The 12,124-nt window shown below is 50.3% G+C and overlaps 1 protein-coding gene across 1 annotated transcript in view; it reads left to right on the top strand.

Moving 5' to 3' along the window:
* The window catches only part of ILRUN (inflammation and lipid regulator with UBA-like and NBR1-like domains), a 101,129-nt gene extending 95,124 nt beyond the window's left edge, over nucleotides 1-6,005 (top strand). Inside the window, exon 5 of the mRNA XM_054569252.1 lies at nucleotides 2,885-6,005. Within this exon, the coding sequence (XP_054425227.1) occupies nucleotides 2,885-2,920 (36 nt within the window). The 3' untranslated portion in view covers nucleotides 2,921-6,005. The remainder of the gene's footprint in view (nucleotides 1-2,884) is intronic.
* The last annotated feature ends 6,119 nt before the right edge of the window (nucleotides 6,006-12,124 follow it).

The raw sequence follows: 12,124 nt of genomic DNA, 5'->3' as shown, positions 1-12,124 counted from the left end.
ATGCTCCATCAGTGTTGGCATGCCCATTCTCCAAATACACCTTCAGCTCTTTTGTTCCCTGATACTGCCAAGCAGCTCTCTAGCTGGTCTTTTGTGTCAGGGTGGGTGAGGAAAACAAAAGCCATTTCAGTGCTTTTTCAGTGAAAAAAATATGGAAACTCGAATTTTGTGTTCCCTGTGCTTGGCAGCTTTGACTTCTCACCTAAGCATGACCAAAGGGCTTTCTTTTTTTTTTTTTTCTTGGAATACTGGTTTTCAGCCTCCTGAGTCAAGGTGTATTTTGTGTCAATCTCTGGAACCTTAAATCTGGAAAGATTTAGGGAAGAACCTGAGGTCCTGTGAGGGGAAGGGACCCTATTCAAGGTCACTTGGTGAGCTGGTGCAGAGCCAAGAGCAGAACCCAAATCTCCTCTCTTGCTTCTACACGATCTGCATCCCACTGCAGTAGGAAGTAAGGCCTGTACATGGCCAGCTAACCACCTCCAGAGAGCCCAGCCTCTACTGGGACCTGGGAGGCTGTGACCAGATGGATAGCATGACCCAGACTGTTGTGTCCCCAGGCCTCAGAAGCTGTTTAAAAACTTGGTTTTGGAAGGGCTAATATTCCTGTGACTTAGGAGTCTGACACTCCTGGTAGTAGTCTGAGAAATACCTTCTTCCTTCCGTTATTAATTGAGCAAATACCGGCTTTCTACTAAAGGTTAGGCAATGTGCTGGGGGATGGCAGCAAACAGTCATATTGAAAAGGGATTCTAATCACTGGCAATTCTGCAACCAAGCACTTTTATTTCTTTTAAAGAAATGTGCCCTTTTTTTTAAAGGTTTTATTCATTTTTAGAGGGGAAAGGAGGGAGAGAAACATCAGCGTGTGGTTGCCTCTCATGCGCGCTGTCCCCTCGCCCCCCTGCTGGGGGATCTGGCCCGCAGCTCATACATGTGCCCTGGCTGGGAATTGAACCAATAACCCTTTGGTTCCCAGGTCAGCACTCAGTCCACTGAGCCATACCAGCCAGGGCAATTTTTTTTAAAGGTTTTATGTATTTATTTTTAGAGAGAGGGTAAGTAAGAGAGAAAGAGAGGGAGAGAAACATCAGTGTGTGAGAGAAACATAGATTGGTTGCCAACCATGGACCAGGCCCACAACCCAGGCATGTGCCCTGACTGGGTATCAAACAGGCAACCTTTCAAACCCACAACCTCAATGCACTGAGCCACACCAGCCAGGGCGAAATGTGTCATTTTTTTAAGGCAGTCAAATTTTTAATGCCCGCTAAGGGAAAAGGTCATCTCAGTCATCCTTGTGCCTCCTCCTCCCGAGTTTTGCCTGGATTCAGGATTCTTAATGTAGTTGTCAAATCAGGGAGGCCCCTCTCTGGTCATTTGGTTACAGCGGAGGTGCTTACTTCCTGTTCCCATTTGGTCCCTTTGGTCCAAGGGCCCTGCTGCTTCTACGCCAGTTTGGGGTGTGGGACCCCAGTGAGGTTGGTCACCAGTTACGTTTGCCCTCTTGGTCTTGGCATTGACCAAGTCTTTTTAGGGGGCACACTCCAGGAGGGGCGTGGGAGTGGAAGGAGGTACAGATCATCCTGCACCAAGTTCATGCAGCTGCTTTTGGTGTTGGCACATCCTAACCAAAGGGAAAAGTGGCCTTCTCCACCCAGCCAAGCAGCATAGAAAATGCCCCTTGAGAATTTGGAATAAACCTTACCATCATGTGACAAGGGAAGGGGCATTGCGGGGAGAACAAAGATCAGACTTGAGTTTGGACTTTGGCTCTCCCTTTTACTACCCATTTGACTTTGAACAGGTCTCTTAGTCTCTGCATCAAATGGGCATTTGTCACATGGGTGTACTAATACTCACCTGGCTGTCGAGATAAGAATTAAAGAAAATGTATGCAAAGCTCCTAGTACCAGGCCGCATACTTAGATGCCCAGTAAATAGTTATTTCTCTGATGCAGTGTTTTTGTTGTTGATACAAATGTCATTAGCCAGCAGTAACCTACATCATGGAAGTTAAGGTGCAGAAAGTGGATCTTTAGCTGAGAGATTGAGATGCTGTTAAGAAGAAAAGAAGGCTTTGAGACCCATGTAGAGGAAAGTTGGCACTAACTAACCTATAAGTTAGAAAATGAGTCTCTCCCTCAGCCCCCTGTCTTTGGATGGTGTGATTGAGAATACTTAGGAACTTGAAATGTGATATTAGGATTGGGAGTTTCATACTTTTTAGATTGTCTTAGCAGCAGTGGTGTTTTCCTCATTGTGTTTTGTTTGTTTGTTTGTTTGTTTTAAGGTTTATTTATTTTTAGACAGAAGGGAAGAGAGGGAGAGAAGCATCAGTGTGTGGTTGCCTCTCACGCACCCCGCCACCAGAGAGCTGGCCCACAACCTAAGCATGTGCCCTGACCAGGAATCAAACCAGCAACCCTTTGATTTGCAAGCTGGTGCTCAATCCACTGAGCCACACCAGCCAGGGCTAGTTTTATTTTTCTTTATGTTTTTTAATGATTTTATTTATTTATTTTTAGATGGGAAGCGGGGGAGGGAAACACTGATGTGTGAAAGAAACATCATTGCTGTCCCCTAACTGGGGGCCTGACCCCACAACCCAGGCATGTGCCCTGACCAGGAACCGAACAAGTAACCTTTCGGTTTGCAGGCCGGCACTCAGTTCATTGAGCCACACCAGCCAGGGCTGAAATGTGCTGATATTTGGCCTCCTGAGGTTTTGCACGGTAAGGACAACCCTCAAGCCTTGTCTGTGCCTTGGGGTTTCCTTATGGCTCACTGGGAACCATAGATTCTTTAAGTCGGCTTTGGTTGTCAAATTGTACCTGCTGTGTCTAACTTGTGTTATCACTAACTTGTGTTCACTCTCTTACAGGGGCTCCACGGGCCTTACCCCTTCGGCCAGTCTTAAACGGATGTCAGCAAGAAGAAAAATAAACAAAAGACAGAAGGTTTGACTTTGGTGGCGGGCGGGCAAGGGGTTCCTCTGGATTGCAGACCACATCGCACAGACCTCTGGCTCTGATCGTCCATCCTGGAAGAAGAGGAAGAAGCAAACAGACTAGTTTTGAGTAAACTCAGTGTGCATGTGTGAATGCTGAATCGCTGGAATGGTGTTGAGGCTACCAAGAAGAAATCCATGCAGCCACCTTGGGTTTTGTTTATTAGGCGTCAGTCTAACAAGTCATTAGGCCACTCGGGAAGGGGAAAAAAGCCATCTTTTTGAACAAAAATTATTTTGCCTACAGACAGGTTGTAGTTTTGAGCACATGTTAGTTTTTCCCTTCTTTCTACACTTTTATTTTTTTAGATAAGGGATAACATACTCTGTAGAATAGCCGCTTGCTCTAGACACGGTTCAGGTACAGAGCTGGTGTGGTGTGTTTGGGGCTCCGTGGGCAGTGCTGCAGGAGGGCATCTGCAGTGCCACGTGATCCAGAGTCTGATGGCATCAGCCAGTGAGCTATTGCCCTTTTCCTCTTCTCTTTCATCTTCTGTTGATTTACACCTTTGACATTTGTATTTGTCAACCATGTGGCTTATTACCATCAGAACCTCTCTGAAGACCAAACTTCCCTGTATGGCCAGCAGAGGAAGCCTTGAGGACGGGTCTCAGATGATGTGGGAGTTTCTTACGCTGAGAGGTGGCCTCCTGCACACACTTGTAACAGTTCAGATTGCTTTTCTCCTATGTTCTCTTGGCAGAAATGCCATCATGCTTACTGCATTTTGGATTCCTCATCCACAGTGGCTCCCCGTTCACTCTGGAAACAGTGCCTCTGTGCTGCATATATGTGTGCCACATGCACACTCATGGATGTTGGTGCAACTCACCAGCAAGTGTAAAGTAAAGGTTCCATGCTCCTCTGTTGTCACACAGCTCCCTTCCCTGTGTTTCTTCTCAGTTGTCTTTTGTGGTGTTTTCATAGCCTGTTAGTGGAGGCTGAGCTGTTAAGGTATGAAAATACAGCCACAAATAGGGAACTTGCCATTGGGAAGGTCAGTTACTGACTCTGTGATATTGGAGACCACACTTGGATGGAAATGAGAGGACCCTTGTCCTGAGCAGGATGCCTGGTTACTGGGACATGGTGGGCACAGGCAACCCAGCCAGAGCAGAGTCTGATTGGCTGGCTGCTCACTGGGCAGGTGGCCACACTGGCATCCTGTGGATTCCGAGCAGGTTGAGATGCGGGTGTCTCCATGGGAAGCTTGAACCAGGCTAGAACAGCTGTCTGCCAAAGATACAAGAATATGCAAAGTCCCTCTTCTCTTCTCACTCCCCCCTTCCTTCCCTAAAGTGTTGGTTCGAAAGCCGGGGATACGGATGTAGGATCTAGGGCGCAGTTGCCTGCCTGTTACCACACCCCAACCCACCCTGGGGGTGTGAGTCAAGGAGGGAGACCAGGTGATGAGTGGCTGCTAGGGGTCATATAGCCTGGGTGTGGGTGAGGGTCTGCCTGCCTGTCTGTCTCTGTTTGGGTGTGTGAGTTCAAAAAATGTGTGTTGTTTGTTCCTCCTCATCCTCTTCTGAGACTGTTTTATAAAAGCTTGATTGTGGGAGATAAGCTTGTATGAAATTAACCCTTTTGCCTTTCCACCTCCCCAAAAATAAAAGGGGGGATACGTTTTGGTCCACTGGAGAAGCCCTGGGGGAGAGGGGAGCCAGCCTGCTGAGCAGGGCAGTGCAGCTAGGTCTGGGACTGGACCAGGGCTCACACAAGAACACCCATTTTTTATGCACATGAAGGGAGCCCCATTTGTGAGCAGAGGGGTGTCCCTGTCAGGTGCCCAAGCCAGGGGCTCACGATAGCTTTTTGGCTGAGGGCCCTACTAGGCCCAGACTGCTGCTACTGTTGGTGCCAACCTTCTGGGACACCACCACCATGGAGCCCACCCATGCCCAGCATTTTCCTCGTTTGATAGCCCTCAAAGCGGCATGTCTCCAGCTACCCCTGGCAGGATCATGGGGGACTTCCACACCCTGGTTTTCTGGCTTCCTCGCCTGTCCCATGCAAGGTGCCTCTTCACCATTTCCTGGGAGGGGCTGCCTGCCATTGTTTAGCAGAAGCACCCTGCTTCTCTTGCTTCTAGGCACCCTGACCTGGCAAGGCAACTGTCCCAAGCACACTGGCTTCCCTCCCAAGAACAAACTTTCTGTATACATCCTTGCAGAGAGCCAGAGCAAGTGCAAGTCATGGAGTAGGGACAAGGAGTCCATGATCCCCCTGGACCAGGGGTTAGCGGTACCATTCATTCCGCTTCCTCTCACTGATGTGAGTGCTGAGCAATGCCTAGAGCCCCTCCTCCCCTGCTAGTGGGGTGGAACAGGCTATCCTTTCAGCCCCAGTAGCCTCTGCTCTTCATCAAAAAGCAGCTGTCTGTCGTCAGGACCACTAGTGTCAGACGCATGAGGTGAGGCAGGTGCCACCCTGAGGGGCCCGGCTTGGGAAGAGCCTGTCTGTGTGCATGGAGTGAGGTGTGTTTGGATGTGTGTGCACACGTGCATGCCTTTTTTTTTCCCCCCCTTCTTGTCATGGGGACAGTTGAATTCAGGGCATTTTCCTGCAAGAAACAGATTTCTCTCCCTCTGTAAGGACTGGCTATAACCTGAAACTCATCTAAGGCACTTCCAACCTAGAAAAAACCTAAACAAGACAGCTGGTATGGCCTAAGGATGGCCACGGCGGGGAATGGGCATGAGAATAAACAGCTCCCCAAATTCAACCTGAGCCCCCGCAGCAGAGGATGGTGGTGTTGCCAGGGCTCAGAAAAGCATGCGATCCCCCACCCTGCCTTGCCTTTCCTTTGTGTCCTTGGGTGAGTGCTGGAGCAGCAGTGGCTGCTCTCTACCCGACAGGGGTGTGTAGTAAGCAAGCTGGGTGGGTGTTTGTGGTGGGGCCTCATGGTGCCTGGGAAGAGATGAAGATGAGGAGGTTTTTCCTTACTGTAAAAATGAATATTTGTATGATTAAATTAACACACACCAAAAACAACTTTCATATGTGTGAGTTTTATTGTGCCCTAAAGCCCCTTGTACCTGCTTAGCCCTAGCCCCATGGTGGCTCTGCAAGGTACACGTTTTGGTTTCTGTGTTTCTCCTCCTTTTTGCGAGTGGGAAAACGGAGACCCTGAAGTTCATTATATGTTTGAGAAATCAGTCCTGGGGTTATAATTAGATCTGCTGCCCTTCCTGCTTCCTAGGCCTCCAGGGTCCCATGTATCTGATGAGTATTCCTCTATCCCAGCTTCACTGTGGATCAGGCACATAGAACAGGGAGAGTGCAGAGCATGAGGGACATTTTTCCAGCATCCTAAAGGGAGTACATCTTATGTGTTTTCCATGGTGGTGCTCCAGGCTCTCCTGGTACATGATGGATTAGGAAAGTTTTTGCAGACTGATCTGGGATCCTGAGAGTCAGGTAGGGACCACATTCAAGGCAATTAGCAAACAAACATGGAAACTACTCTGCGTACTTAATGTGAGACCAGCCTATGACCTTGGCCAAGAGATGAAGAGGTAGATTACACAGTTGTCAGCATGAAAAACTTAATTGGCAAATGTGATGGCAAATGGTGGGTTCACTGGATCCATTCCTTCCTGACTGCAGCACTCTCAAGGACCCAGAATTCAAGATTTTGCTCAGTTACATCACCCCTCTGCATTGACAAAAAAATGGAGATCAGAGGGGAGGAGGGAGTTGCTTGGGTCTTACAGGCTTGGACCCATGCCCTCGGCCCCCACGTGCTGGCATTATTTTCACTGAAATTGCAGACCCCCGAATTGGGTGTTCACCTTGGCTGGCAAAGCTGTGTTGTGTTCTGAATGTTGGTGGAACTGGATGTGAGTGGTGTCTCTAGGGGGTGGGAGTCAAAGGTAGGAGATTCCCTGTAGGCAGCTCAGGGAATTGGCCAGGGAAAAGGACCTGTGGTCAGAGATTACATGAGGAAAATGGAGGCACCACAGAAAAACTGGCCCCTGTCCCAAGGGCCTGAATTCTCTCCTGTTTCTCTGCATAGCTTGATACGCAGTCCATGGTGAGGCAGCTGGAAGACTGGCTGGGGACCCTGGGTGAGTGCCCTAGTCCCTGCTCCTAGTACTATGTCAGTGCACCCACATCCTGCTTCCTTCCAGGTGACCACAACTGTTTGTTCTCTGCAGGAAAGGGGTCCCCACCCTGTCTCCTTGGTCTTCTGGCAACTCAGACCCACTTCAAGGCCTTCCCCAGCACCCCTGCTGCTGGACAGTTATTTGCTTGGCAGAATGTTTGTCTTCTGGGCTGTAACCTGTCAAGAAGTCACCAGGCCCTGGGAGAAGGGAGTAGGTTTGATGGTAGCTCCTGGCCTAAGCCATTCCCACGGGGGCTAGGTGACGTGGGGGGGGCTCTCAGCTGAGTTTTCACCTGAGGGGTAAGGTGGGGGGAGGCAGTGGCAGTGGTCCCAGCCCAGCCCTCGGGGCAAAGCAAACAGGTCTTCTCAAGCCACCTCCCTGCCCCAGCTCAGGTTGTACCTGGGTGCCTCCCACCCTGTTCTCGAGAAGGCCCCTCCCTCAATTGCATGCTGTGACCCGGTCACTTTCCCAGACATGACACCACCCGGTGTCCAGCTCTGTATGGCAGCCAAGAGAATAGGCACTAAGGGCATTCGTAGCAGCCCTTTATTTCAAAATGGGAGTGAAACGGAGCAAGCGAACTGCTCTGAGACTGGAAGAATGAGTTTGGTTGTCAGGGTCCAGAGAACAGATTCTGACAGACCAGCATGACAGTGGGTTTCAGGCGACTATAAAATGGAGATGTGCTGGTTTAGAAACCGTGAGATTTCTTTTTCTTAAAAAGAGATTTTTTTTATTTGTAGAAGGGAAGAGAGGGTGAGAAACCTCAATGTGAGCGAAATACCAGTTGGCTGCCCCAACCAGGGACTGAACGCGCAACCCAGGCATCTGTCCTAAAAGGACTCGAACTAGTGACCTTTCCTTTTGTAGGGCAACACTCAACCAACTGAGCCACACTAGGCAGGGTCTTAATATCATTTTTAGCTCTTAGTTCTGAGTCACTGTGATCTAAGGAAGTGCTTCACAAACTTGGACGTCATCAGCCATTACATGGAATTTGAAGTCTCAGGACTAGGTGACATCATCAAAGGAGTGTCTTTGAGTTTGGCCTCCCCTGTCACATGTTCCCTTAAAGCCTGCTCGTTGCCCCAGCTTCCAGAAGACCCCTCCTCAGACTCAGAGCCCTGATGACTTCAGTTGACCTCTTTCGTCCTGTCTGTAGACCCTTGTATCCCGGCTTTCTCCCTGATGTTCATTTCTGTAGATGGGTATGAAGAGAACAGGGCCTAGGTGCTGTCCAGGCCAGTAGTGGCCCCCACTCAGGAGCCAGGTGCAAGGGCATGGAGCAGTAAAGCCAGGGCCCCAGCACAGTGTTGCTTAGTGCCTGTGGTCCTGCCCTTGGGGCCCTGGAGCCAAGCTCGAGAAATTCCTCCTACTGGGCCTTGGGGAAAAAAAAAGGCCGAGAGAAGAGGGGCGGTGTGTATGAGCAGGGCTTTGTTTGCCTGCACCAAGCTCCTAGCCCTGGTCAGCAACCAAGACACCCAAGATCCCTGTAAGGCTGGGCTGCCACTGCTCCAAGCCTCTCAGAAGCTCCCCCTCCCCACCCAACACACACACACCCACCCCCCCCGCCCCCCCACCCCCCCCCCACCGCGGCTCCCCCGCCCCCCTCCCCCCCCCCCCTCAGTGAGACAGCAAGAGCCGGAAGGATTGCTGCTGAGCTGTGAGGAATGCTTCAGGAGGGTATGGTTGCCCCTGAGGCATTCCAGGTAGGAGGGGGAATGTGGACAGCCTGGTGCTGGGAGTGTGGCCCCCTCAGAGCTGGTGCAGCCTGGGCCCTAGGCCAGCAGAGGGCACCACATGGCAAGACCTCTGGGAGGAGGGACACTGGGCTGGCCAGCCTCCCCGTGTAGGTATGCTTCCCAAACCCCGCTGCAGTCCGTGTTGCTTCTCTCCACTCCACAGAGGCAAGTGCAGGTTTGAATGTAGGCTCTGCTGCATGTATATTTAAACACTAAGCACCTCAATGCCCTAATCTGTAAATGAGGACATTTTTTTTCCTCCAGAGGTATCATGAGAAGTAAAACCATGAAAGTTAAGTGTTGTATATCTGACACCTGGTAAGTGTCCAATACGTGGTGACCATTTTTACACTTTTGTGACCTGCTAGATGTGGGAGGTCTGGACTCTGCCGGAAAGGGGACTGGGACATTGGGCATTTGGGAGGCAGAGTCCAAAAAACTCATAGGCTGCCCAGGAATTTCTCCCTGGCCCACAACCCTTATTTTCCAGCAAATTCTTGCCTTGTGTATTTCTTGGTGTGGGCTGGGAACTGAGGTAACGGGAAAGGACTATGCTGGAAGAGAATCTAGGAAATCCTAATTTCCTCTAAGAAGAGGCTCTGTTGGGTAGAGGCTGCACTTAGCATCGGCATCCTGGAAGTTCTCAATGCATGTTCATTGGATGAAGAGAGAACAAAAGTGTCAGAGAGACTGCCTGTTCTGGGCTAGCCTGATTTCTGGAGGACACTGCCCAGCCAGGTGAGACCCCAGACAGTGGCAAGGCTCCTGAGAGGCATGGGAGGGGGGGCTAGGGGTGTCACAGGTGTGCCGAGGTTGAGAATGACAGCCCAGAAACCTGCGCCTGCGAACTGGTTTGGCCACTATGGTTTACCGCTTCCGAGGGCGGAGCACTGGGGCTGACACGTTTGCTTCCGCAAGGGCCCAAAGCAGTACCAGAGCCAGGAGTGAAAGCCAGGCCACAGGTAGGGACCATCCTCATGGCTTTTGTTGGTGTGAGACAGCACCCAGACCCTCTTAGCATCTTCAGCTCTTGCTTTCATGCTGTTTCCTTCTCTTTCCTCTCCCACACACCCTGACTCCCTGAGCACATTTTAACTATGAGCCATGGAGTGAAGGCTTGGGGTTTGGGGTGCCCACAGACAGCTGGTAGTTTCGGGGCAGTTGCTACCAAGATGGGTCAGGAGGGCGTTTTATGCATGTCTTGAGCCCCTGCAAATGTGTGCCATCCAGGGCTAATGAAGACACATGTCTCTGTTGGGAAGATGGAGCCTCAGAGATGAAAAGTGAGCACCGGCAGGGAATTGGTTTAGGCCTAGGATCCTGTGAGTGGTACCCACAGAAAACATGCCCTGCAGGAGGGTCTGGGAGAACCAGGGCTCTCTCCAGGGTTAGGGACGGTAACCAAGGTGACCCCAAACATGGGACCAGGGAAGGCATGCCTTCCACAAAGTCCCACAGCCAGTGTGGGCCCCTCCCAACCCAGGCTGTCTCCAGGACCGGTGAGCCAGCTGGGAGAGCCAAGACTCCCCAGGGAAGAGAAGGAATCAGTCGTTGGGAAACAGGGACAGACTCCCAAAGGGCTCTGATCCCCAAGCCAGGCAGCCAGGTTGTGGGGTCCAGGGGAGTCCAATCATAGTGGTGGTAGCAGGGCCTGAGGGGAGGCAGCCTTGGCTCTTGGGTCTCATTTGCATGGAGCAAAGAGGAATTTGCATCTTTGAGAAGTTACAGCTGTGAGAAGGGTTAGGGCACTGGTAGTGATTAGCCAGGTCTTCAACCTCCTACCTCAGCCTGGGTGGTGTGGGTGTAAGGGGAGCAGGCCCTATGCCCACCTGCCCCCACCTTACCTGGTGCCAGGAGCACAGCAGAGTCCCAGTGCCATTTGTTCAGAGTTCAGGCTCTGCTGTGTAGAGCACGCAGAGGAGCCAAGTGCTCTACACCCCTGCACATGCACGTGCACATTCACACACACGTACTCAAAATACATGTGCAGTTCCACACACCACACACAGAATCATGTTCACACAACACGTGCATCCATGTACTGACACAGGTGTCCACTCATCACATGAGTTTATCTGAATACGCCATCACACCTGAGGGTTCTTTCATCTCAGCATGTTCCCGCACATGCACATGTTCATACTTAATGTGACAGGAGAGTAAGAAGCTAAGAACATTCCTTGGCAAGTGAAACAAGGCAACTGAGGCAGATGGCTAACCAGACTATCTGAGTAATTCACAGCCAGGTATGGAAGGTCACCTCCAAGCGGTAACATCTAGGCTTCAGGTGGGTGAAGCCAGAACCAACCGCAGTGACTAAAGACCCCCTGCCCGGGCACCAACCAGTCAGTGGAGACCAGGGCCAGAAAGGGCGCACCCGGAGAACCGATGAGTACGCTGCTGAAACCCTCCCCTGGGACCTCCCCTAAGATGCCAACTTGCAAGAGAGAGGGAAAGGCCGTAAGTTAAAAGTCACAGCACTTGCTCTCCCTCTGGGGAGCAGTCTGTATCATTCCCTTCTTTTTTCCCCACTTCGTACTTCACAGGCTCACATCACCTAAACTCTTAAGTCAATGGACAGCTGGCAGCTTGTTCCAGGTTGAGCTCCTGAGTCTGTCCCCAAAGTCCCTTTTTCTCTGACTTCTCAGTGAGCTAAGGCAGCCCAGCCTAGGCTCTCCTGTTGTTTTTTCTATGCTAAGCCCTTCCTTGTTTCACTGTCCCCAGCTTTTTAATAAATATATCCTCATAGTCACCTGGACTCATGTTGTCAAATCTTTCCTACACAAAGTAAAAAACCCACACGCTACACTGGCCCTAGGCAGGCCCACTCACGGCCAGGCTCTTGTTCAATAATACTTAATATTAGTTGGTATTTGTTACCAGCCTTCCCTCTAAGTCAGGAATATTTGAAATTCTTTCTATTCCCTCCTCACAATCACCTTTGGAAATAAGTTCTATCATTTCTTTCTTATTGATGTATACTCTACATAATAGTAAAGTACACAAAACCTAAGAGGTTCAGCCTGATGCACAGCCTGTGTAGCCATCATCCAAGGTCAAGATCTAGAACCTATTTTCAACTGGTAAGCCACAAGAATTTTTTAAAAATGCAGTCACTAGTCAGGGGCACTGACCTCTTTTTCCTTAGATTGTCAAATAGAAAGTAACAGCCAACACAATAGCCATCCAGTGTGAATGAATCAAAATTATACCTATTTTTTGTCAGATCATCAAAAAGTACATTTTTTGGTGTGCCGCAGAA

The sequence above is a fragment of the Pteronotus mesoamericanus genome, unplaced genomic scaffold (genome assembly GCF_021234165.1).
Source record: "Pteronotus mesoamericanus isolate MK-2021 breed Mesoamerican mustached bat unplaced genomic scaffold, CSHL_Meso_final contig_20, whole genome shotgun sequence".
Taxonomy (NCBI): domain Eukaryota; kingdom Metazoa; phylum Chordata; class Mammalia; order Chiroptera; family Mormoopidae; genus Pteronotus; species Pteronotus mesoamericanus.
The sequence above is the reverse complement of the archived record's forward strand: the minus strand, read 5'-3'. Positions and strand labels throughout refer to the sequence as shown.